At 37.5% G+C, this 25476-nt stretch overlaps 1 protein-coding gene and 1 long non-coding RNA gene across 2 annotated transcripts; both read right to left on the bottom strand.

The window, feature by feature from the left end:
* Positions 1 to 981: 981 nt before the first annotated feature.
* Positions 982 to 15922, bottom strand: LOC577386 (aspartate--tRNA ligase, mitochondrial). The gene is given in 17 exon segments (XM_030997095.1): positions 982 to 2390; positions 3506 to 3581; positions 4233 to 4343; positions 4802 to 4939; positions 4942 to 4973; positions 5239 to 5293; positions 5948 to 6181; positions 6991 to 7092; positions 8296 to 8334; positions 9240 to 9380; positions 9722 to 9826; positions 10785 to 10905; positions 11656 to 11777; positions 13013 to 13111; positions 14092 to 14196; positions 14605 to 14771; positions 15798 to 15922. Coding segments are annotated over 17 exon segments (1902 nt in total). The 5' UTR covers positions 15880 to 15922; the 3' UTR covers positions 982 to 2217.
* A 1947-nt stretch (positions 15923 to 17869) lies between these two features.
* Positions 17870 to 21781, bottom strand: LOC115929221. Its single transcript, XR_004066382.1, has 4 exons — positions 20813 to 21781; positions 20076 to 20268; positions 19710 to 19824; positions 17870 to 18735 (listed from the first exon to the last, which is right to left on the bottom strand). It is a non-coding gene; the product is annotated as an uncharacterized LOC115929221 (long non-coding RNA).
* Between the last annotated feature and the right edge of the window lie 3695 nt (positions 21782 to 25476).

The following is a 25476-nucleotide window of genomic DNA, read 5'->3' as shown; positions in this document are numbered from 1 at the left end:
TTTCTTGTACCATATATATATATATATAAAGAAATCCATGTAGTTTATTACATGCTTGGAGATTTTGTTTAGTATTTATGTGTAGACTGAATTGAAAACATATTTTGCCCTTGTGTGACGGAGCTCAAGTGGAGGTGAAACCAGGGACCCGTTTCACAAAGCCTTTTTTTCAATGAAAAATGACCAAAAAAATCGGTGACAAATCTGCTGATGATCAATCAGAAGCAAGGTTTTCAGTAGCTTGTAACAAAAACTGTCATTTGTCACTGATGACAATTTTTGTGAAATGGGGGCCCAGATTGAATTTACTTTCAGTTTTGATATGCATTTGAAAAGACATTCTACAGGTGACACACATTACTTATGAAACGATGCCCTGAGCGACATTTGCTTGTTCAGTTCTTGCCTGTTGGGCCATTATTTCAGGGTTAGCAATATATTCACTGGCCCTAAACATTGAAACGATTCTAATTATAATCATTTTCTCGTAATGATTTTGATAACAGGGCTTATAGATTAGACATTGTAATTTGATACAAAGTTATCTGAAATTTGACAATGATTAAGGAAGGTCTCCTGAAAACTCTTTGCAATAATCCTGAAACCATGTTAAGGTCGAATTTACCAATTTTCCTTTTAAATGTATTGCCTATGGAGTTTTAAGTATTATTTTCTATGTGATCGAGTTCGGTCATTATGTTAATCGTACAATTTTTCTTGACACTTTGTTATGGGTTAATTGATCAGATTTTGGTTTGGTAAAGAATTGTATCACTTTTGACAGACCATAATTGGTATAACATTTACAATGAAAACTAAAAGCTTTTGAAATAACAGGAAGATTTGATACACATTGCAAGTGTATGAACCTATGATGATCAGTGCCAACAATTCAGAATGGTTGTATAGTATTGTATAGTATTGCAAAAGGGGATGTACAGTATATAACACCAATAAATAAAGATAACAAAAATGTAATTATTCCTTGTACAGGTTATATATTTATTACATAGAATTAATGACAAGTTTTTTGCAGTGTTCTTAACACAGAATGTTCCATTTTAGAACCAGGTTATTATTTTGAGGTCTAAATTGGATCAAAGTATTGCAAAACACTCTACATGACTGTACAAGTAATCCAGGCACTCATTTTATTTCTAATTCACTGAAATACCATTCTAACTCTTTAAGGATAGTGAAAGTAGAAAGTGACATGTAAAATATTACATACCGGTATACAGTTGCATACTGTAGTTGAGAATCATTATAAAAAGAGAGCTTTGAGCTCTGCTCTAAATAATCGACAAAATAAATGCTTATTTCATGATTTCATTTTTTTAATACAAACAAATTATCATTTTCTTGAATGATGAGGTATAGCTACGATTATAATTAAACATAAAACAGGGCCCCGTTTCATAAAAATTCTTGTCTACAATAAATGCTGAATTTCTATGACAAATTTGCTCTCATCCAATCAGATGCAATGACTTCATTAGCTAACAATTGTCTCATCTTATTATTGATAACAAGTTTTATGAAACAAGGCCAAGATCTATTTCATGGATCATGTATGCAGGTGCAAACATTGTGCACTATCATATATTAGTTTTAAAAGATAGACTTTTAGGCTCAGCATCATAGAAGACTATTGAAACAGATTAACTTTTCAAACCACTATGCAAGACTCCAAATCATGAGAGATATCTCTTACATCACCGGTTCTAAACTTTATACACAATATAAGTTTTATAGTGAAAAAGCGATAAAGGGTGAGAGAGAGAGAGAGAGAAAGAGAAGGAACAGGAAACTGAATGAAATGGAGAGAGGGAGAGAGAGGTTTCACCTGAATATTGCAATGTTTGACTTCTTGCAAGGTCAAAGTTCATAAAAGTCTGTGACTTTTTATTCATTCATTGCATTTCCAAATATTCATACAAACTACTCTGCCATCAACTGTCTCTTCTGATTGAGTTTCGCTCTTGGAACGTTGAAATATCCCACTTCTTGCAAAGGATATTACACAAAACTCCATGAGGTCATTTTGGTACTCTCATAATTTCCAAGCATCCATATGAGCTTGCACTCCAAACATATCTTGGTACAATTTTGCCACGTTCCTCTTTTATGGGGCTTGAACCACTTTAAAAAGTGCTCAACACAATTGGTCCCGTCTTGTTTGTATTGTCACATGTCCACAAGACCTGGCCTCTGTCATCAACTTTCTTTTCCCTGTGGTGCAACGTGAATGTTGTAACGCTCCAGTTCTTGGGCAGACAGCGTAGAGGGCGCCCCACTCATGAGGTCATTGCCGTCCACTGTTTTAGGAAACGCGATGACGTCTCTGATAGAGGGTTCACCACAAAGCAGCGATATATACCTATCAAAACCTGGGAAGGAAAAAATTAAAGGCATTATTGAAGCGTTATTGTAGAGGCGTTGTGGTCTAGTGGATACGTCACCCGACTAATGTCCTTTGGCAAGACATTAATCTACATTTGCCATACTCCACCCAGGTGAGGTAAATGGGTACCCAGTAGGAAGAAATTCCTTTTCATGGTAGCTCGGTTTAAAGCCAGGGTAATGATATGATTGCATGCAGGGCCCTCAGGGGGAACAGTATGAATACTGATGAGGCTACCATTGGTAAACAAGACATATTATTATTACTGTATTATTTATCTACAGTGAGTTAACCATACGATCAATTTCAGTCATTAAAAAGACCCTGAAAATTCCTGTCATGGGGCTTGCATTTCTTTCATAACTACACAGGAAAACGGTTCAGTAGAGTAAAAAGAAGAAGAAGTAAAACTTGATATTTTGATTATTTGACCATAGAGGGCAGCACAGGCCCATGGGTTCCCCAGAAAATTATTTGTACAATGGGTCAAGAACTGGAAAGTCTGATAGAAATTATAGTTTTGGAACCAATAAACAATAAGTAACAGATTATGATGGTGCCTGCATAGATCTCAAAATCTCTCCGGAAGGGGAATGAATATGTCATCAGTAATGATAACAAGAACAATTTAATTTTTATAGCGCCTTTTCAAGAGGATACAAGGCGCTGTCCCTTGGTCTTATCAACAAATTAAGAAGAACGAGAGAGGTATTATTTTAAGATGTTTTTTTAAGAAATCAAGAGAAGTAATGTTTCTTAGAAATGCAGGGAGTTTATTCCTTAGGCGTCACCCAATGGATGGAACAAATTTGAAGCCAGATTTTTTTCAGAATTTGGAGAATGAGATTAAAAGATGAAGCTGATGTTCTCTGCTGCCGAAAGAGTGAAGAGATTTAATACCGAGAAAGTGTGGTTGGCACAGATTTAACAGTTTGAATAAGTATCTGGTTTCAAACCTGTCAGTAACTGGAAGCCAGTGTAAAACAATGGGGTAGCACCGGACTATTTTGGTTTTTGACAGATCAGTCGAGCACACTTAATCTGGCAACATTGGAGTCTGGCTAATTGGAATGGTTCCACAGAGGATAGAGAGTTTCCTACCTATTGCTATTCCTCCATGCGGTGGACATCCCGACTCCAAGGCTTCTAGGAGATGTGACAAACTGCTGGAATCCTCCTAAGAAATGATAATGGATCAAATGCAGAGTGGTGGTTACAGCCTTACAAAAATTCCATTTAAAAAATTCTTTTCTGATCTCTTGACTTTTTGAAAATCTTCATATACATTACCATCCTCTTCCACCCCATCATCTCCACTATCATTATCATAATAACTATAACTATATCAAGTCCTAAAGAGCACCTGCAAACAGAAAAGTATTCTTCGTGCTGATTATCACAATCATCATCATCGCCATTATCATCATCATCACCACCATTACCATCATCATCACATCATCATCATCATCATCACATCATCATCATCATCATCATCACCATCATCATCACATCATCATCATCATCATCATCATCATCATCATCATCATCATCATCATCATCATCACCACCATAATCAATTCATCATCATCATCATCACCACCATAATCAATTCATCATCATCATCGCATCATCATCATCACCATCATCATCACATCATCATCATCATCATCATCATCGTCATCGTCATCACCACCACCACCACCACCACCACCACCACCACCACCACCACCACCACCATCATTGATACCGTATCATCGTCACCACCAACACCACCACCACTACCACCACCATTCTCCTTCTCCTCCTCCTCCTCCTCATCATCCCTAACCTTGAGAACGTCTTCTAAGATGTATCTCTGCAGGTCAGCTCTGTGGATGCGGATTGAACCACCGGCAATCTCGATACCATTCAGAACTAGGTCATAATGTTGACCTCTGACCTGTGACATGGAAACAAATGTAATCACAATATCAGTATCCATAGCAAACAATACGGCACTGTACAATCTCTCACATTTTCTTAATCATAGATATATGTAAAATTTGTCAAAACAACTGATTTTAATACTTTGTAAAAGCAATATTGACAAATAAGCAATGTAAGTTTCACCATGGGACAAAAAAGCAATGCCACTTTAACAATGGGACAATTAAGCAATGCCACTTTAACCATGGGACAAATAAGCAATGTCACTATAATACACCCCGGGACAAATAAACCATGTCACTTTAATACACCATGGGACAAATAAGTAATATCACTTTTACAATGAGACAAATAAGTAATGGTACTTTTACAATGGAACAAATAAGCAATGCCACTTTTACCACAGAACAAATAAAGCAATGACACTTTTACTTATAAATAATAAATGAATAATACAGATTCCTTATTAACCTTGAGAGGGGATGAGTAGACAAGTTCTTCTTCTCCTTTCATCGGAGCTGTGAAAGGATGGTGAGCTGATTCAATGTCCCCTTGACTCGTCGACTCCTCGTCCTTGGGTAAGAAAAGTGGAAAGTCCTCCACCCATAAGAAGTTAATGACGATGGATCTCGTACAGAAACACCTGGTAATAAAAGTGATGCAGAAACGGAGAAGATAGTTAAGAATTTGTGTATGGTTAGATTTGTATAAAATCAATCTTCCAAACCTTCACAAGGCGTTCTATATGTCAGTGGAGTCGGGAGAAAAAAATTAGGAATAACATAAAACGGGTCCCGATCTGGACCCAACTGTATGCCTACACCAATCCTGAACTTAAAACCCAATCAAGTAAGAGCTACTGTACATGGATCTGAGCAATACAGAAAATAAAGGTTCAAGATTCTCACCATTCTCCTCCAGACGTTTAGCAGCTTGTAACCTTACATGTCCAAGTATTTGATTCTGTAGGAAAGAGAATTTAAAAAAATTCAAATAACATGTTATATGACAAATTTCATATCATTCATTCCTGGAAAATTTCTACAATCTCATGTTATTCTAGAAATGTACTCTGGTGAAAAATCGCTCCACAATCAACATTTGAAAGTAACCAAATTATCAATTCTGGACCCAACTTTATACCTAGACCCATATTATCTATTTGGTCCCAATAGATAAACTAATTTACCAAATATATCAATTAGTAGGCGGTTTCCCTGTAAATTTGTTATCCCCATGTATTAGTCAAAACATATTCTTTCACATGATTGGTAATAAGAGCTTCCATTTCATTTTTTGAGAGGAGGGCGTTTCCAAAACTGGTCTTTACCTTTAAACTTACCTTATAGAGTACCAAAGTGCTAATGTCATATTTGCTCATGGTCTAGGTTGCTAGTCCCAAACAAAAGAGCCTGCGCATGAGGTTTGCTAGATCATTCAAGCAACAGGCTGCAGTAGGGAGAATGCAGTATGACTTCGGAACTTTATACTATGCCAAAATAAAACCCTCAGCAAAATTTGCTACAGCATGTGTCAGATCACCGGATATTTCCTATGAAAAGTGATACGATTGTTTTAGATCCTGCTGACATTATCTCTTCTCTTCACACAACTTACAATGTCTTTCTCTCCTGCAGCAATGAAAAACAGGTCACCAGTCTCTGCACCTAGACTCTTTACCAGCCTTTCTTTAACATCATCCTCTATGTACTTGGCAATGGGAGACTTCCAAGAGGCTGGGGATGCCTCTAATCGTACACCTATCACACCACCCTTCTCCATTCCTAGCTGGGTAGCTTTCTTCTTGCCTTCTGCTTCTAAGTGATCGATGTGCTTCCTCTTTAGATGATTCTGTCACAAAAAAACAGGAAAAGTCATCAAAAGTGAAATTATTTCAATAGGGAATCTATCCACACACAAAAAAGTAATTATCTTCATAAAGGTTTGTCATTGTTGTTCTTATGATAGTTATTAATTTAAGTAAGGCAAATAGTCAGGATTTAACCCTTTTTGCCACAAATATTCACTCTAATGCTATAAAACAAAACCTGTGAAGCTAAACTCACTTTTTTCACGCCAGAATTAAACAAGACAAATGTGATATATGCCTCAAACTTTGCTCAAACTTTCACTGACTTGTTCCTCTCACTTTTCTGCTTCTATTAAAACCAACTTAATATACGGGTGAACCTCTCCTTCAAGCGAGGCGACTTTAAGACAGAATACTTACTGAATACCATTGCATGAGCATAAGCGCCACTATGATTATGCACAGCTTATGAGGATTGGGTATGACAACCATATGTCTGCCCAATCAAGACTTCCAAAATAGTTGGCTTCAGTCTGCTTGGGATCTATTTTAAACTCAATGTAAATAATTGGAAAAGTATTTTCCACACTTGACCCAGGTGAGGTGAATTAATGGGTTCCTAGGTGGATTAGTCCTTGAAATGCACTGTGCGCTGGTAACGGCTGCCGGAGCTAAAGCTAGGGTAATAATTTCCAAAGCTCTTTGGAAGCGCATAGGGACGTACAATATGATATGTGCTATACAAGAACTGAATATTATTCATATTATTAAAATGCTCATACTTCTGTCATAGGTATTGAACTGAAAACCATCTCTGATTTTCCTGTGTTCTACTGTAAGATAAACTTACTGCAGCTCCTTTACAGTTGATCAGCTTCACTCTGAAAGATGGTGAGCTTGAATCAAACATGGCTACTCCACTCCCCTGAAGAATATCAGTTACGTCTTGAATCTTGAAAGAGAAAGTTAATGCATAATCAGCTTTTACATACTCTACTCTTGAAGCCAATGTGATCGTATAAACATAATTATGTAGTAGCAGGGTGCATACAAATCTGTTTTAATAATAATACATAAGGTTTCTAAGGCACCGAATCCACTTGACAATCAAATGCTCAAGGCGCAGCTTGTGCAAAAGATGAAATACATATATTAAAAAACCGATAGGAAAGGTACAGACATGAACGGTAACGGTAATCAGTTATAAGCTAAATTAAACATATATTTCTTAAGATTGTTTTTTAACACTTCACCAGAACTGCTATTTTCAACCCATTGAGGGAGAGTATTCCATAATGAAGGCCCAGCATGAACGAAGATTCGCCCCCCCCCCCCCCCCCACTTTGTTTTAACCCTAGGAATAATAAGTAAGCCAGAGTTTTGAGAACGTAGCTGCTTGATCAAGCCGATGTTGTACTGCGGAGCAGAGCCATGTATACATGTACATGAAGTTTCCTCTTTGAAGCTCCACTGCACTACTTATAGCTACTTGCGCCCTTATACAGCCAACAATGCCCAAGCGATACCCGTTGATCCCCCATGATGCCCTTTTTTTTATGTTAATTGAGAGCTGATTTGATGAGTGACCACCTCCCAGTGACCTTGCAGGAGGTCTAATCCCGCCTTCCCATACTAGTGCAGAGGGGCTTTAAATTTAAATGGAAATTAGGCACTGATGCCCTCCAATTTAGTGCAAATCATAACAAAACAGTTGAGAAATGAAATATACTAGCACAATGATATAAAATAGGGTATTTGTTAGCGAGTATTCTATTGTCTACTAAAGTGTCATGTGACACTCAACAATTGCAATTGTCAGACATCATCAAGTCTCAGATGTGGTAGGTAATGTAAGGGAAAAACTAGCTTGGACTTAATTGACCTGTTACAAAAAACAAACAAAACACAACTTAAATTATCAAGAAGTACAGGATATAATGAATGAAAATGTCTTAGGGTAGCAGAGCCTCTATAGCAACAAAACTCTGCTGTTGTTTTCGCTTTGGCGCATGTATCTGATGAATTCTAATAATCATGTCAGACATCATTGAAAACATCCTTATCACTTTAGGAACAAATAATAAAAATTTAAAAAATTAAAAATAAAAACATTTCAGTTTCACAACGTCAGTTATTGCCCATGTATGTCACCTACCTTCATATCAAACCTTGTATCTGGCTTGTCAACCCCATACTGCAACAGAAATAAAAAATAAAAATAAACTCTTTGGTAAAACATAATATAAAATACATGAAGTAGAACAAATAAAAAAAATGGCTACCTCTCTCTAAATGCCACCTGTAGTGACCACTTTTAGAGAAAATGTGTGTCAAGACCCCATTTAAAATGTCACCATACTTCTGTCACTGTTCATGTTTTTTCTTTTTAAAGTGACATATAACACTTGCCCCCCCCCCCACAAAACAATAATTTCTATGCCATTATGTAACAAATCTATATAAATTCTTTATTGTTTACATTTGATGAATGGTTAAAGGTAAAGACCAGTATTGGAAACGCCCAAATTTCAAAAAATGAAATGGAAGCTCTCATTACCAATCATGTGAAAGAATATGTTTTGACTAATACATGATGATAAAAAAATTGCCGGGAAACCGCCTACTAAATCATATATTTGGTAAATTTGTTTCTCTCATGGTCTGTGAGAGATATAGGGTAGTCCCATATACATCTTTCTGTGTATAGTGCTTGTAACTTCACGAAGAATGGGCCAAATTTCTTATCATTTTGATGATTCCAGAACATTGCAGATGCTAGATGCTAGATGATCAACCTTTTCTGATCGATTCCACAACGTTTCTTTCGCAATGCAATCGCATGACCATAACTGGTTTTTACCTTTAATAGGAAACACACAATGTGGAAACATCTCATTTTAGCTAATATATAATAAATTCTTCGATTTGTATCAAAGGATATATCATATTTTTAATTCTTTATTCATTTCTAGAATTATGAATCAAGAATAGATTGGAGCTTTAAGTATCTAGGAAACCCAACCTGAAGCTTTTTGTCTAGTACCTAATCATCAGATTAAAATGCTAGAATGAGCAGAAAATTAAATGTGATATTTTTACCTGGTTCATCGCGTCTTGGTACGTCATTCTTGGAAATGGAAGAGTAGGAGCTGGTTTGGAGTCCGGCCAAGAGAATAAAATCATTTCCTCAATCAGGTGATAAATCCCTTCTTTAGATATGAAAGACATCTCAAGGTCTACCTAATAAATACAATTTTTCACAAATAATAATGGATACAAAAAAGTGAACAGTCAATGCATTACTTCCCTTTGTCAGGAAAGGTTCAGTTATGTTGGTGGTTTAATAGATAAAATGTTCACTGGCAACCATTCAGACACAAGCAATGAATTTTTTTATTTTTTTTAATGAGTCATCCAATATTAACTGGATTTCATTCTTTAAACCATCATCTCAGACTTGCATACCGGTACTGCTTAGAAATCCAAACTTTCAGAACCTTCATAGATGATACTTAAAATGTTCAACTGAAAAAGAATAAGAGAGTTTTTTTGTGTTGGAATGATAAAAACATATTCCTTACCTGCGTAAACTCCGGTTGCCTGTCAGGTCTGCTGCCCTCATCTCTATAGCAACGGGCAATTTGGAAGTATCTATCAATACCGCCAACCATCAGCAGTTGTTTGAACTTAAGACATAAAACAGTTAGGTATTTAACTTTTATTTATTTCAAAGTTTTAAGTTACAGGGCTAGTATAACTGACAAATTCATTTATAGCATCTTGAACAAATTTATCAAAGATCATAGTATGTATTTTGTTGCATTTAGCTAAAGCTTTTAGAAGGCACCCAATGTGTGTTACAATGTGATTTTCATCTGGTTATAACATTTTCATATCGCTGATGCAAATGAGGAACTACATGTATAAGAAAAGCAGTCTGATATCTGTCCCCTAAAATATTCAAGATCAGAAGTTACAATCATTGCAGGAACAAAGCATACCGGTATATACAATCATGGTAGGAATAGAGTGTATTTACGTAGTCCCTTCTATTTTGCTAAAATGGAATGCTGCATGGGCAGCGTTTCATGAAACCTTCACGAGTACAACTTTGCAGACAACCAATTGAACTGTGTGTGTCAAACTTAACAAACGTTTCAATGGGATGTCGGTGAAGTTGTACTTGTGACGGTTTAGTGAACCATGCCCTGGTATAGAAATATAAGTTGGCAGGCATTTTCTCTGTAATTGTATCCAAAGCTACAACACTGAAGCAGGTCATCCCCCAATCCCACTAAACTGCTTGTACTAATTAGTTTAATGATATAGGATGGTATTCTTGAAAGCAGACTAACTTTAGTCCATGGTTTAATCCAACTAAGTATGGAATGCCAAGTGACCATATGAATATATTTTTTAATAATTTGTTATGTCCCTAAATTACCATGATAACATAATTATATCATAGTTATATTGTTGTTTATTAATTATGAAATTACATTTTATTTTAAATTAGTGACAGATTAAATTATTCAAAAACATATTCATATGGACACTTGGCATTGCATACTGAGTCGGTGGATTAAACCAGGGACTAAAGTTAGTCCGCTTTCGAGAATACCACCCTGAGTTTTCAAGACGAACCTGTTGAGGACTTTGTGGTAGCGAGTAAAACTTTCCAGCCTGCTTGCAAGGTACAGGGAACTCCTGGGCACCCCCGGGAGTCTTCCTGAACAACGTAGGGGTTTCAACTTCAACAAATCCTAGAATAAAATGACGTAAAAATATACATGTAGGACTCATTAATCTTATCAGTTATGCCTCATACGCATGCCTCTTCTTGCACTCATTCTCTTTCTCTTTCTCATTCTCATTCTCATTCTCATTCTCATTCTCATTCTCATTCTCCTTCTCCTTCTCCTTCTCCTTCTCTTTCTCCTTCTCTTTCTCTCTCTCTCTTCTTTCTCTCTCCTCATCTCTCTCCCTCATTGTCTTTTCCTCTGCCGTCCAATCCACGTCATGGTTTTGACTCCCCATCTCTCCCCCTTCTAAATCTACAAGTAACTGCCTCTGTATCCGGCTGTCTTTTTCTCACTATTTCTTTCTTTCTATCTCTCTCCCCTTACACTAAGACACAAATTTGTAAGACAACAAGAATATGTGTTATTATTTTTCAATTCATACATATTTACAATGGATTTATGACATCTGCACAATCTCCACTCCCTGGGGAGCATTCCAGCCAGGCGTTACTTGATGCTCAAAAACTTATTGACCAACAATGACGGTCGCATCCTACCGGGTACCCATTTAACACCTGGGTGGAGAGCAGCAAGTGCAGGTGAATATCTTGCCATGTAAGATTCATTCCTTGAAAGCACAGAGCGCTACGGTTGCCGGAGCCAAAGCCGGCGTAACAATATCTGAAGTCATTTGGAAGCGCATAGAGACGTTGTTATCATGATGTGATATGCGCTATAGAAGATTGGGTTATCACATTTTTTATTCTTACCATGTTTTCTTCCAAAGGAATTCTCTCATCTTCATGACGACATCTGATCTGAGTCGTAGATTTCTCTGCATCCTCTTGCTCCTCAGATCAATGTATCGGAACTGCATTCTCACTGCTTCTGATACCTAAACATGAAAATTCTTGCTTTTATCAAACTTGATGAAAATACCACTTCATTTCATTTCATGTCATTTTTATGTTTTCATTTCCAACAAAATACGATACATAATAACAAATACAATGTAAAATGTATACAAAACATAATTACATTTGTAATAAACAAATCTTAACAGTAATTTATACATTTGAGGAAGACAGAAATTGAATTATAAATTTTACCGTATTTATATTTTGAGGAAATGGTGAGGTCCACTGAAAAGCAGAGTTTGTAATTTGTGGACCCCCTCAGATAATGGTGAGTGTGAAAAGAGTATAGAATACATAACCAATCAAAGGAGAACTTGATATCAATGGAAAGCTGAATTAATGTAGAAAACAAATATGAAAGGAATAAGAATATTTCCCTTTCAGTAGTGCACAAAAGCAAATTAAAATGTTCTGCACCCCTCCAAATTTAGACAAGTCGACAGGGGTCAAATTTGCTGCAGTTACGGTGACCACATAACATGTGGACCCAATCTGCTTGCCTCTATACCTAAGGCAATGAGCCGTGCTAAATTAAGCCATTGTGAAAATCCCTAAATAGGCCTTCTCCATATAAGATGATGTAATCAAGTCAATATATTTTTTAGGCTGACAACTTCTCCTACCTCTATACCTAAGACAATGAGTCGTGTTTAATTGATGCGAAGCCATTGTGAAAATCACTAAATAGGCCTTCTTCATATAAGATACTGTCATCCAGTCAATAGCTAGTTTTTAGGTTGACAACTTCCGATTATTATTTCAAAGCTTTAAATAACAAGTTTTCAGAGAGCGGTTACACCTCTGACAGACACTAGAATAGCATAGTTGATATTAATGTAATCTATGGCTTATAAGCTTTCCGTCGATTTCACTTCCAACAGGGCCTTTAAAAAACAAACATATTTCAAAGTCTACTACTCCCTTCAGCATGCAAACATAAAATGCTTTATTTCATTGACACGCATTCCCTGCATGTTTCATTCTCCCATAACCAGAGTCTTATTGAAGGTTTGAATTTCACAAAGGTATGAATTAGATTAATCAAAATCATCTACTTCTAATTGCTCATAGACTCAAGCAATTTGATCTTGATTTTTCTTCGCTATAAACTATAACCTTCTGATTTCAACCCTAATAATAGGAAAAATCACCAAAGATAATACTCCTTTACTAATTCTTGATGATCATTACATAGTACTTCTTTGATACATACTTTGCTGAAGTCGCCAAGTTGGACTGGAAGCTGCTCTTTACATGGGTTCAAAAGCTCAACCGAGTCTGCTACAACCTCAATGTCACCTGTCCCCATCTCCTGTTAATAAGCAAGACGTTTCAAATATTTCCATCAAAGTGAGAGATAAGATGCATGGAATAAAATGTTGTATACTAACAATTATGGATGAGCATAGTGGAATATAAATAGTGAAAGTGCTTGATAGATATTAGCTACTGTAAACGTGGTAATAATCGCGGCCGGTGCTTTAATTTTCACAGATTTTGCGCTACAGTCGGTGTCCGCGAATATTAACATCCGCGAATATATATGCATGACTTTTTATGCATGTTCTGAACGGGCTGAATTGCGTGCAACGCCAATTTAAGAACCCGCCAATATGTTTTGGGATATCGCTCAGTGCGAAAAACTAATCACACAAAAATAACATCGTTTACAGTAGTTCATCATCAGGTTTATGCTATCGTACAATGTGTGCACCATCTTCACCCTGTGGTGACTAATCCTATCATATATGCTGTCCATGAGATCAATACAATAGCCAGAAGGACATTATCTATTTTTAAAAAGTTGAAAGAATCTGAACTGATTGAAAGACATCATAGATTCATTTAATAATCGTACCCATGCACTCCATCTGACCCTCTGACCCCTAATCATGGAGAGTAGAGATTTTGACCTGTCAATAATGATCACCTCTCTACAAAGACAATCAACCTTTCAAGGGTTCTTCAGATATGAAGTGGTTAACCACTGCAAAAAACTTTGTATTTTTGTTTATATGTAAATGTATGGCAATTGCACACAACAAAGGTCCTACACGTATTAACTGTGCTCTGTGTTATAAGATGCAGAAATGTTAAATGTATTACACTTTACGTCATTACAGCAGAGATAAGGCCACGATTTTGTCTTGTCATATCTGAATGAATCCTTAGCTGTCACTTACATGTACAGTGCCTCACTCTAGGAGAAAATATACAAAGATTTGAAGCAAAAAACACCTGGAAAGGCCACTAGTCAGTGGTCACTACTCAATTCCAATATTTACATGTTACCTTGTTCTTAAGACCGTCTGGTCTGAGCTGGACATGACCTTTGACCTGTATGACGGATTCCTGGTAAGCAGCCGTCAATGTGTCCACAAGTTCCTTCCCTCCTAGCTGTGATTTACAAGAAAATGAAGTAAATAAAAATTTATGCAACAATGAATTGCAACATCGTACAAAGTTTAGAAAAATTGTGTTTTTGTACTAAAAGTACGCCATCTACGTCTGCTTTTGGACAACTGCACATGAACGAATGGACTTGATTAACTGGGTCAGTGTGCTAGCATTCGCGAAACAGACTGAAGTTCTCCTCACGCTTCGGTTTCCCGTATGTTGCGGTCGCGTCGGCCGTAGTTGTTTTATACCTGATTGGCCCCGGGTAGGGCCACAGGAAAGAGACATAGTCTCGTCATGACACACTCCGTTTAATAGTAAAGTCACTGCCAAATGTAAATTACAGGACTGGAGAAAATCGGATTTGCTGAAGAACAAAATTAAAACAAAACACAAATATCTTCTTACCTCTTCTTTGGGGATAACAATCTGAACGGTTCCAAAGGAGTCTCTCAGTGTGAACATGAAATCAAAACGACGATGCTGGAGCCATCCACATAAGGTCACTTTCTCTCCAACATGATCGCACCTCAGCTCACTGCAGTTATGACTGCGTTCAGTCAGAGACGTGTTACCTGCCGGTGGGAAGCACAGAGTGATTGAGCTCAGGCAAGCTTCTAAAGATCTCTAGAAAACTAAAAGGGAGCTCTCGTAAAAACAAGCTAAATATATAAAAACTTGCTTAGAAAAATTTGAATTTTGATAAAGTATTAATCCTCATTACCAAGTCCCTCTGAGAAGGAAAAGGAAGAAGAGTTATAGATTTATTTAATAAAGAAGATGAAAATTGATAATGATTAAAAAGAGAACCCCCCCCCCCTCCACGCACACACACACTCACATACACAACAGAAGTTTGGGTTTTGCAGACAATGATTGGTGATCATAAGTTTTATTCTTTATTGACTAAAACATATGGCGCTGCATGTCAAACTAGTAGTGAGACCTATTTTTTTTATCTACCGGTACTCTGAAGTTTTGTTTCAATTTTGTAAATTTAGTTGTTTGATTATTATTTGTTGTTGTTCCTCTTCCTCTTCTTCTAATAGGCCTACATGAAGATCTAGGCACTACTGTTCTTCTTCTTTTTCCTTCTTTATTATTTTTCTTCTCTTTCTTCTTCCTCTTACACTTGTTTCTCATTTTTTAAAGTTCTTTTCCTTCTTGTTCTTCTCCTTCTTTTGTTTCCATCTCCATCTCAAACTTATTCTTCTTTCTAGCTTCCTCCTCTTCTTCTTCCTCTTTCAATCCCGTCTTTGACTTTGCCAAATTAGTCCTTCACGACACTACTAGATCTTCACGTCATCGTCACATTATAAAAATAGTTTGGGTGGATCAAGGAGTATTTCTTGCATGTTGCACTCCCAATCATTTTCTTAGTCCACAAAAGTGTCTTGTTGTAACCTGATAGTGATACACTGAATAAGTTAATTCAAATAATGATCCTGACAATGAAAATGGATATTTTAACCAACATATAATTACATGTTTGGGACTGGTAGTGGTAGTGGTAGTGGTACATGTAAATCGTTTGATAACACACGATAATTGTACATATAATTTCATATTAACTAGATATCCTACAGGATTAACTAACTTACCACTAGTTGACGATAATCTTACATTACAGTACGTTTTAGTAACTGCAGCAAGGGGACGCCGTTTCAGTAAGGAACGAAGCATTTTGTCGAGAGGGATACTTTTTCACAGTCAGACTCAAGATCGCGATCGGCAGCCCATGTGTTACGCAATGTTAAATTACGTCGTCTGCTACAGTGCTGCTAGCTATGGGCACCCAATGAAGGCTTAATATTGTAACAAATCAGGGTTTTAGTATTGGACGAAGGTTAAGCATTTTCTGTTGTACGAGCATGCGCTATAGCAATATGGAGCATCGTTGATTTAGCAATTACCAAACAGGCGGTGCGCTCGGGTGCAATTAACTCACGATTTCGTTTTGATTTGACCTTGCTTTCCTATTGAATAAACACGTTGTTTACGTGAAACCGCTGGGAAAGTGTCGCAGCAAAACTGCCATAACTTTGGCATATGACAATGAATCTTAAAGATCTTTACATTTTTGAAAAGAGGAATAATCATTTAAACTATACATTACATTTTTTTTTGTAATAACGAAGAAAAAATGGGGGCAAAAGGACAAGAAACTTTGTATGAAAAAAAAAAAAAAAGAGTCCGAAATAATGCCTAAAATTACACATTTTTAATATTTGGACGATAACGATATTCGAATATGTTATTGAATAACTATTAAAGAAAATTTCTGTGAAATATCAATTTCATAAACCAATTCGGCCGGATGTGTCTGGTAATGATCCAACATAATGCATTTTCATACCTTCAATGCGAGCACCGATCTTCCGAGTCGTCCCCACATTACATCGCGGGTGATGACGTCATGCTCAATAGCACAGTCCCACACACTCTAGTTTGTGTTGGCGTTGATCGGTAAAAACGGCTTTCAACATGATTTCGTGGCATAGATTGTAATTGTTGCAATGTTTGAATTAACCCCCAAATTTCTCCAACATTAATAACAAATGTATATTACGGAAATAAAGCTAAATTACACTGATTATCTTAGCTTTACTGTAAATAAGACGGAATAACGTGGCGTCAAACATGTACATTGCCCGTACATTGTCGTGAATATCGTCTGCACCAGCAGTGCACCGCGAGCCCATATATGCCTAGCTATAGCCTGTGTCCATCGTAGGAGCAGGAGGTGTACTCCACCAATACTACTTTAAAATAATAGTAGTTGTATAAGTAGTAGCAGTCGTAGATGTAATAATAATGATAGTAATAATAATATTAATAACAATCATAATAATAATCAAATATTATTTGTAGGGGAATAGCAGGGTATTTCCCGGCAGAAGGGGGGGGGGGGGGGGGGGGGGGGGTTATGCGTAATTCGATCGCCACTCTTCATCCAATTTAAAATAAATGAAGATCCCCCCCACCCCCAATAGCAAACCCCTGGGTAATATATAAAAATAATAGATATACTTCATGATTATAATGATGCTGCTGCTTAGATTAATAATGGTAATAATGATAATTAAAAAGTAATAGTACTTATAACAGGGAAGTGTTTTACCCTGCTTATAATAATGATTGTTATTATTATTATTATTCATTATAATGGTTATAATAATACTTCGGGTAGGAAGAAGTCAAGGAAAAATATCCCAATCAATGAGTGACCATGCAAGAAATATATAGGTAGCTAGATACCTAGCTGTAGGCCACCATTTATTGCAATAGCATTAACCCTTTATTGCTTGCTTTTTTTTTTTAATGTTAAGTTGACTCAAGCGATGATTGTCTAACATCACTTTGTGATTTAATTTTTTTTTGTTTTGTTAATGAATTAACCCAAGTCTTTGTTTTGTGAAATAAATTCTGGAACCAACTGAGAAGAAACCCGGAGCCTTTGTCGACACATCCACGCCATTATAAACACTCACTTTAAATTCTGGCACAAAAATCCATATACCACATGCACACTTGCATTTACCTTTCTCACAATGATCCATGTACCACCTTCATGTAAATCACTCTCCGATTATATATAGATATCTCTGAATATCATTTCATCATTTACTGTAAAACATTAACCACTCGACCAATGAATAACACAAAACAGCAATTTCATTTTATAAACAATTCTCAATCTGCATATTATAATTGCCACTTCACTTCAGATACAATAGGCAAGATACTTCCATTATGTAACTTGCATACAAAACAGGAATGCTTTTTTTTTTTTCTTCAATGCAATAACACTGTATATTTGTGTGTTAAATGTACTTGTATACTTAACTTAACATGTATACAAAAACGAAAGACTCAAATAAATACTTATATCCATGTCTCACATACTTTTCATTGTACATCTAATACTTCTTCAATAAATATAAAGCTTTGTATAAATAATAAAACAATCTGTTTTGAAAGCCATTACTTTACGTTTACTGTCATCTTTGGTTCAATCATGCACCAATAACACGCAATTGTTCAAATGTGTACATGAATGAACATTATTGGAAACAAGTGAAATGTGAAAATCTACATGGAGTTCATAACTTGCATAATAATGATGAAGATGCACGTATGACATGGACTAACCAAGTCGAAAATAGGCACAAAATATGCAGGTAATGTTGCAATGATACATGTAATGTTGTACTATGCAACATCAAATGTAATTAAAAAAGTATGCATATAAATTTGAATATGTAAGGAAACAGGTCTATTGCCAATTATCTGAACTTTTCACTTATTCACAACTTCTAAAACAAATACTTTAAATTGTGTAAGCATTGAAAGCACTATTCTCTGGAACACCAGGAATTAATGTACTAAGTACAAGTTAACCCTATCGTGTGTACCATATTGTAACCAGAGTGCTAGTTTTACACTACTTTCGGGCTTCCTGACTCCTTCACTATGAAATCACCATCCAAACTGAAGAACACTGGTAGCCAATGCTGACATCTATAAGGGAGCGCCATTCTGCAATAAAATAGAAAAACAATTAATGAATTGAAATTCAATTGTATTACAGCAAATAAAGAAAAAAAAGAGAAATTTAACATGATTAATATTTCACATTCATATGGTTATATATTAACTCTAACATTAGACAGCATAACTTACATACACTACTCTATAACAGACATTACCAAAGTATTATATGATCAAGAGCCAGATTATGGAAAGAACTTCAAAAAATACCTCAAATGGATCTCACAGCTCAGTTAGGCATGATATTCATAAATGATAATTGGGTCAAATTTGGTCTACATGCATGATAATAACCTTCAAGACATTGTGTTTTTCAGCAGTGGCGTAATGAGCCAAAAAAAATGGGAGGGGGAATAACGGAGCTAAAGTTTTGGATATGGTGCATGATTTTTTTTTTAAACAAAAAAAAGAGCAAGCGAGAAAAAAAAATCTACATTTTCTAATTTTTAAATAAATAATTCTGTCACAGAATTTTTGGTAGATAATTTGATTTTTCTTTGTCTAATTCTAAAAAGGAAAAAGAGGCAGATATTAGAAGAATTTAAATGCAAATTGTAATGTTGAAAAATACAATGAGGATTTAACCAAAAAATACCCTTTTCATGAAAAATTGGGGGTGTTTCAGTGTACAATGAGGTCAAGTTCAGCAAAAGCAAAGTATTAAGATCTGGAAATCATTGTTTCCACATTCATCAGAGTGAACAAAAAATTACTTTAGGAATATTAAGATCTAAAGCTCCTGATGAGTACTTCTTAAATGTTAAATAAAACAAGACTCTCATTTATCTTGATAATTAGACACTGGATTGAAAAAGACTAGTGTCACCAGGCACTGTGAGAGAAATTTAAAAACAAATGGTACATGTTGTTTCTCATGATTTGACATCACCAAGGAACATTGCCTTTAATGACTTCATGGTGATGAAAAAAATGCCAACTCTACTTAACAGTACATATCTTACCTAGTTGCATGAAGACAAATCTGCTTGGGCACTAGGGTTGGTGAACACTCCACAGAGCCATGGTGGGATGTAGAATCTGTGATCACTCTGAGGGAACGACCAGACAGCTTCAACACTGAATGGAAGAAAGGAAAAATATTGTAAGTGAATAATGAGAGTTAACATGTATGAATATACATAATTACAAGTCTAGTGCTTGACGTGACGTTGTCGGAACGGCAGGAAAATCAGTGCCGTGGCTTGAGACTCCAACCAAATGTGGGAGGGTTGACAGCCATGTCTTACCATGGTAGACTTATAGCAAAAAACAATTTGGTATTCAAGAATTTCCACATGAAAAATACACACACGTTCTTGCATATTTACCTAAGTACGAGGTCACATCACGTCAGCCTGGCCAGGCTCGGCAGCAGCCGCCAGCAGTGTCGGCCGTTCTTCAATGCTCGACCAATGTGTATCATGCATTAGGACATCTGCCAAGTCATGAAGTTGAGAAGGGGAGCTGGAGGTTACTTGAAGGTAAGGCTACATGAAGGTTTCATGGCCCTGCCTACATATTCTATATGAAAGAAGGTGAAGAAATTATTTTTAAAAAATTGTAGAGATTTGAAGGTAAAAGTAACAGGTTAAATACTAGACTCTACAACATTGCCATTGAATTGATAAAGTTTGACTTTAGTTTAGAGTTTAGTAAGTAGGATGAGGTGTCGTGTGTAATACAGCTGCATGCACATGGATTATATGCACTTGAAATTGGGTCGACAATTCATTGGCTCCAAGATTCGTTCATTAATATTGCCGAGACCCGTGAATATGAATCATTGCCATTTATATTACGGTCACTGTAACTCATGAGCTCCGCCGCCGACGGCTTGGCGGCGGAGCTCCCTGGAGTTACGGTCAATGAAGCTAATGCAGCTGCGCTGCAGAGCAGTAGCACTAAGCCACTATCAGTCAGGCATTATGAATGGCACATATGCGTAGCAGATTCGCCACCTTTTTTTTTTTTTTTTACCTATGAATACCTATTTTTCATGGAAAAGGAATATCAAACTTCGATTTATGGAAAAAAATACTTCATTACAATTGAAATGCGCCCTTACCTTTGTTTCTTTAGAGGGTTTTACAAAGTCAAAGATCCACTCGGCTCGGCTGAAATCAAAACAATACCTCTCGATCACTGCATGCAATCAATGCTAATGCGTGTAGACCTCTAGCGCAGCACTACGTGCTAGAGGCAGCAATCGCACACATGAATAGTCTATACACAAATTACAAACGAACGTACACAATAAATACGATGCGGTTGATCGGCAAGTTTGACAGTAGACTCACGGTTTAAATTTTTTAATTTTTCTTTTTAACATCATTAAGTTAAAAAATATATTATATTTTACTACTATTTAGGTCTCATCAATTGTCACTGGTATATCTGTTTTGAGTGGAATCAGATGAGTATTGTACAGTGGTGTTTGAAATGTTGAGAATCAATAGCACAGATTTTAATACACAGCCAGGATAGTAATGCAGCTATGTGTGCTCACGATCAGCTGTCTGCTAGGTTTACGTAATTTCGTGTCAATGCGCATGCGCGAGTCTTTGATCGAGCGGTGACGTCGATTTTCTCGTAAGTTTGCTGCTTCTCGATTTCTGAAAAACACCCCATTCATTTTCCATTGTATCTCCGAAAATAAGTGATGGTCACAGCGAAAATTTCGTCACCAGCACCGTAAAGGTCTCATGAATATGCATATTAAGTTTCATGAATAAATAGCCATATTGCCAGATGTGTCTGATAATAATCTGAGGGTAGTTTTCGGAGACGACTGAACATGAAATGTTTGATGAAATGATAAATAGATCATCACTTAATACAATTTTTCATATATAGTTCGATATGACCATTTTACATCATTCCTGAGAGTCTGAGCGAAATCCGCCGACGAACAAAGAAGATATGAGAGAGAGAAATTTCGGTGAAAAAGTGAGCTTGGCAACGTGAGTGCTTCGATGACCGTTGAATATTCAAAACGATTTCGGTGTTATCAGTGAGATAATTGGCATGCTCCGCACCGCCTAAAATGAGCATAAATTACATATTTTGATCATGTTGGTGCAATTATCATGTTTCTTTTGGGATATTACTTGTATAGTAGTGATCTAATCAGGAATAAGGGGTTATACTGAAGATTATATGTGAAGATTTTATGGGATTAGCAGAAATATTGTGTTGAAGTGTTGTTTTACTAACGAGGACATAATTGTTCTTTTATGCGTTTATGTATAGGGAAATTGATGGGATGTCCAGGGTTGTGCATCTAGGGCTTTAATTCCACTGCACTGTATCCGATACAGGCCAGCCTCACCGAGGCTGGCCTGATAGTTGGCCTGATAGTTGGCCTGATAGTTGGCCTGATAGCTGGCCTGACCCTACCTTTAAGTGAGTCTTACATCTAGTCTACTACCAGTCTTGTACTTGTGCTGAGTTAACCCCTGTATGTTGATTGGATCGCATTAAAGGATTTCTACATACAACTCATGATTGGTTTGATTTCTTGGAGCAGTGAAACCGTAGTTAGACGAATGGACGAGAATCAGTGACAGGTATTGACAAAGCATGATTGACTCAGTGCTCGAGGGATGTTCAATTGATTGATGATGTGCTCAAGACGTTTTTTAGGTGACCGATTGCAGTCGATGGACGAATGATTGTTGAGATACGTGTGAGCAGTAAATAACTCCAGCCATTAAGCTACGGGCATATATTTTGTCCAAACGGACGGAGAGCGCCTGGCCAGACACGGGCATCCTGACAAATACTACGTGTCAAGCCAAGGTGGCAAAATCGTGTCCGTTACACATGGTGTCAGAAGTGGGATAGCTGATGGCGTGGAGTGGTCGAGCTGATGGAGCTAAGGGACGACGGCAGTAGCACTGATGGAGCTGGGGGACCATGGGCAGTAAGTCTGACGGCGTCACAAGTTGGTATAGCTGACGGAGCTGGGGGACGGCAGGCAGTAAGACTGACGGCGTCACAGCTGGTTGAGCTGGGGGACGACGGGCAGTAGGTCTGACGGTGTCACAAGCTGGTAGAGCTGACGGAGCTGGGGGACGACGGGCAGAAGGCCTGACGGCGTCACAAGCTGGTAGAGCTGACGGAGCTGGGGGACGACGAAGGGCAGTAGGTCGGACGGCGTCACAGCTGGTCGAGCTGATAAAGCTTGGGGGCGACGTGCAGTGAGACTGCCGCGTCACTAGCTGGTCGAGCTGAAGGAGCTTGGGGACAACGGGCAGTAAGACTGACGGCGTCACAGCTGGTCGAGCTGATAAAGCTTGGGGGCGACGTGCAGTGAGACTGCCGCGTCACTAGCTGGTCGAGCTGAAGGAGCTTGGGGACAACGGGCAGTAAGACTGACTGCGTCACAGCTGGTCGAGCTGACGGAGCTTGGGGACGACGGGAGGTAGCATTGACGGTGTTGCAACTGGTCGAGCTGACGGAAGTGCGGAACGACAATGGAGAGAAAGAACAATGAGCCCAGGGATGCTGAGAAGGAAAGGAAACGAACTAACTTTTGAACAGTTGAACACTTTTGGAAAAGCCATTTTGAACTGTCAGAAAAGACTTGGATTTTAGTTTTGAATTGTTTTGATAACATGTTATGATTTGTTGTTTTTGCATAAGTTAGAGATAAGTTAGCTTGGGGACCAAGCTTGGGAGGGAAGGGAATCGTGTAACAAATCAGGGTTTTAGTATTGGACGAAGGTTAAGCATTTTCTGTTGTACGAGCATGCGCTATAGCAATATGGAGCATCGTTGATTTAGCAATTACCAAACTGAAGGAAAATGAGCATAAATTACATATTTTGATCATGTTGGTGCAATTATCATGTTTCTTTTGGGATATTACTTGTATAGTAGTGATCTAATCAGGAATAAGGGGTTATACTGAAGATTATATGTGAAGATTTTATGGGATTAGCAGAAATATTGTGTTGAAGTGTTGTTTTACTAACGAGGACATAATTGTTCTTTTATGCGTTTATGTATAGGGAAATTGTTGGGATGTCCAGGGTTGTGCATCTAGGGCTTTAATTCCACTGCACTGTATCCGATACAGGCCAGCCTCACCGAGGCTGGCCTGATAGTTGGCCTGATAGTTGGCCTGATAGTTGGCCTGATAGCTGGCCTGACCCTACCTTTAAGTGAGTCTTACATCTAGTCTACTACCAGTCTTGTACTTGTGCTGAGTTAACCCCTGTATGTTGATTGGATCGCATTAAAGGATTTCTACATACAACTCATGATTGGTTTGATTTCTTGGAGCAGTGAAACCGTAGTTAGACGAATGGACGAGAATCAGTGACAGGTATTGACAAAGCATGATTGACTCAGTGCTCGAGGGATGTTCAATTGATTGATGATGTGCTCAAGACGTTTTTAGGTGACCGATTGCAGTCGATGGACGAATGATTGTTGAGATACGTGTGAGCAGTAAATAACTCCAGCCATTAAGCTACGGGCATATATTTTGTCCAAACGGACGGAGAGCGCCTGGCCAGACACGGCATCCTGACAAATACTACGTGTCAAGCCAAGGTGGCAAAATCGTGTCCGTTACAATATTATAAACTAGTACAAGTAGTAACAGTTCGAATTCTGAGAGCTGAACATGGAAGTATCATAACTGGGGCCATCAAGACTATATGCTGAATAATGGTTAAATATTCCCATGCTAGTTCAGGCAGGGTCATGTAACTGTCTGATTATAACAAGTCATAATTTGGGTCATGTTATGCTCTTCACTTGGATGGTACAACGGTGCTCTAAGAAATCATGAAAATAAAATCGAACTATATAATTCAATGTGTTGTCAGATTGATTCAGAAACCAACAATGAAGGCTATGTCAAAAATCGCAGAAATAATAGTTATGCAAAGTACTATTTTTGTGGCAAAAGGTTAATTTCAAAAGTCTTTTGGATTCTGTGATAGAAGATTTGAGACCTATTATATAAACATTTAAAAAGCACAGGGGGGGGGGTGCACTGTTTTTTGCCCCAAACACCTTTCCTTGTTTAAATACCTTTCCATGGTGACACCCACTGACATAGGCGAAGATCCCGGAGGCGGGAGATATATCCTCCCCCAATATTTGACCAGGGGGGGGGGGGGCTATGTAATCATCCCCATAATGTTATGCATATAATTATTATGTTTATGATAAAATGCTCACTGTAATAGCTTTCATATTGCATAAATCCCAGCTATATGGGTCTATACCCAAACAAAACAAAATATAAGTCATATTCATAGGCCCATTCCCAAATGTTATAATTATTATCTGAGTAAAAAAAGGGGTTTAGTTATTAAACGGGGATGGGGCACTTCTTAGAAAGAAAAAGGGGCACTTGTCAAAATAAAAGAGGTTCCTCTCAGATTGAATAGGGCAATCGTCAGAGGTGAAGGGGCTACTTCTTGTACCTGCATGAAAAGGGGCAATTACTTAAAATTAAAAAGGGAACTTATAAGAATGGGCAGTGGACACTTATTGGAAAGGAAAATGGGAACTTGTCGAAGGAAAGGGGAACTTGTCGAAGGAAAAGGGCATGTATCAAAATAAAAGGCCCACTTATCAGAGGTGACAAGGGAAGGGGCAATTTCCCTATGTAAAAAGGGGTACTTTTCACAAAATTAAAGGGGCACTTTTCCTATGTAAAGGGGGGCACTTTGGGGAAACTTGAAAATGGGGGCACTGTGCCCCCTGCCC

This window comes from Strongylocentrotus purpuratus, unplaced genomic scaffold (assembly GCF_000002235.5).
Source record: "Strongylocentrotus purpuratus isolate Spur 01 unplaced genomic scaffold, Spur_5.0 spur5_scaffold_4, whole genome shotgun sequence".
Lineage (NCBI taxonomy): Eukaryota > Metazoa > Echinodermata > Echinoidea > Camarodonta > Strongylocentrotidae > Strongylocentrotus > Strongylocentrotus purpuratus.
This window is presented reverse-complemented; position numbering and strand designations above follow the sequence as displayed.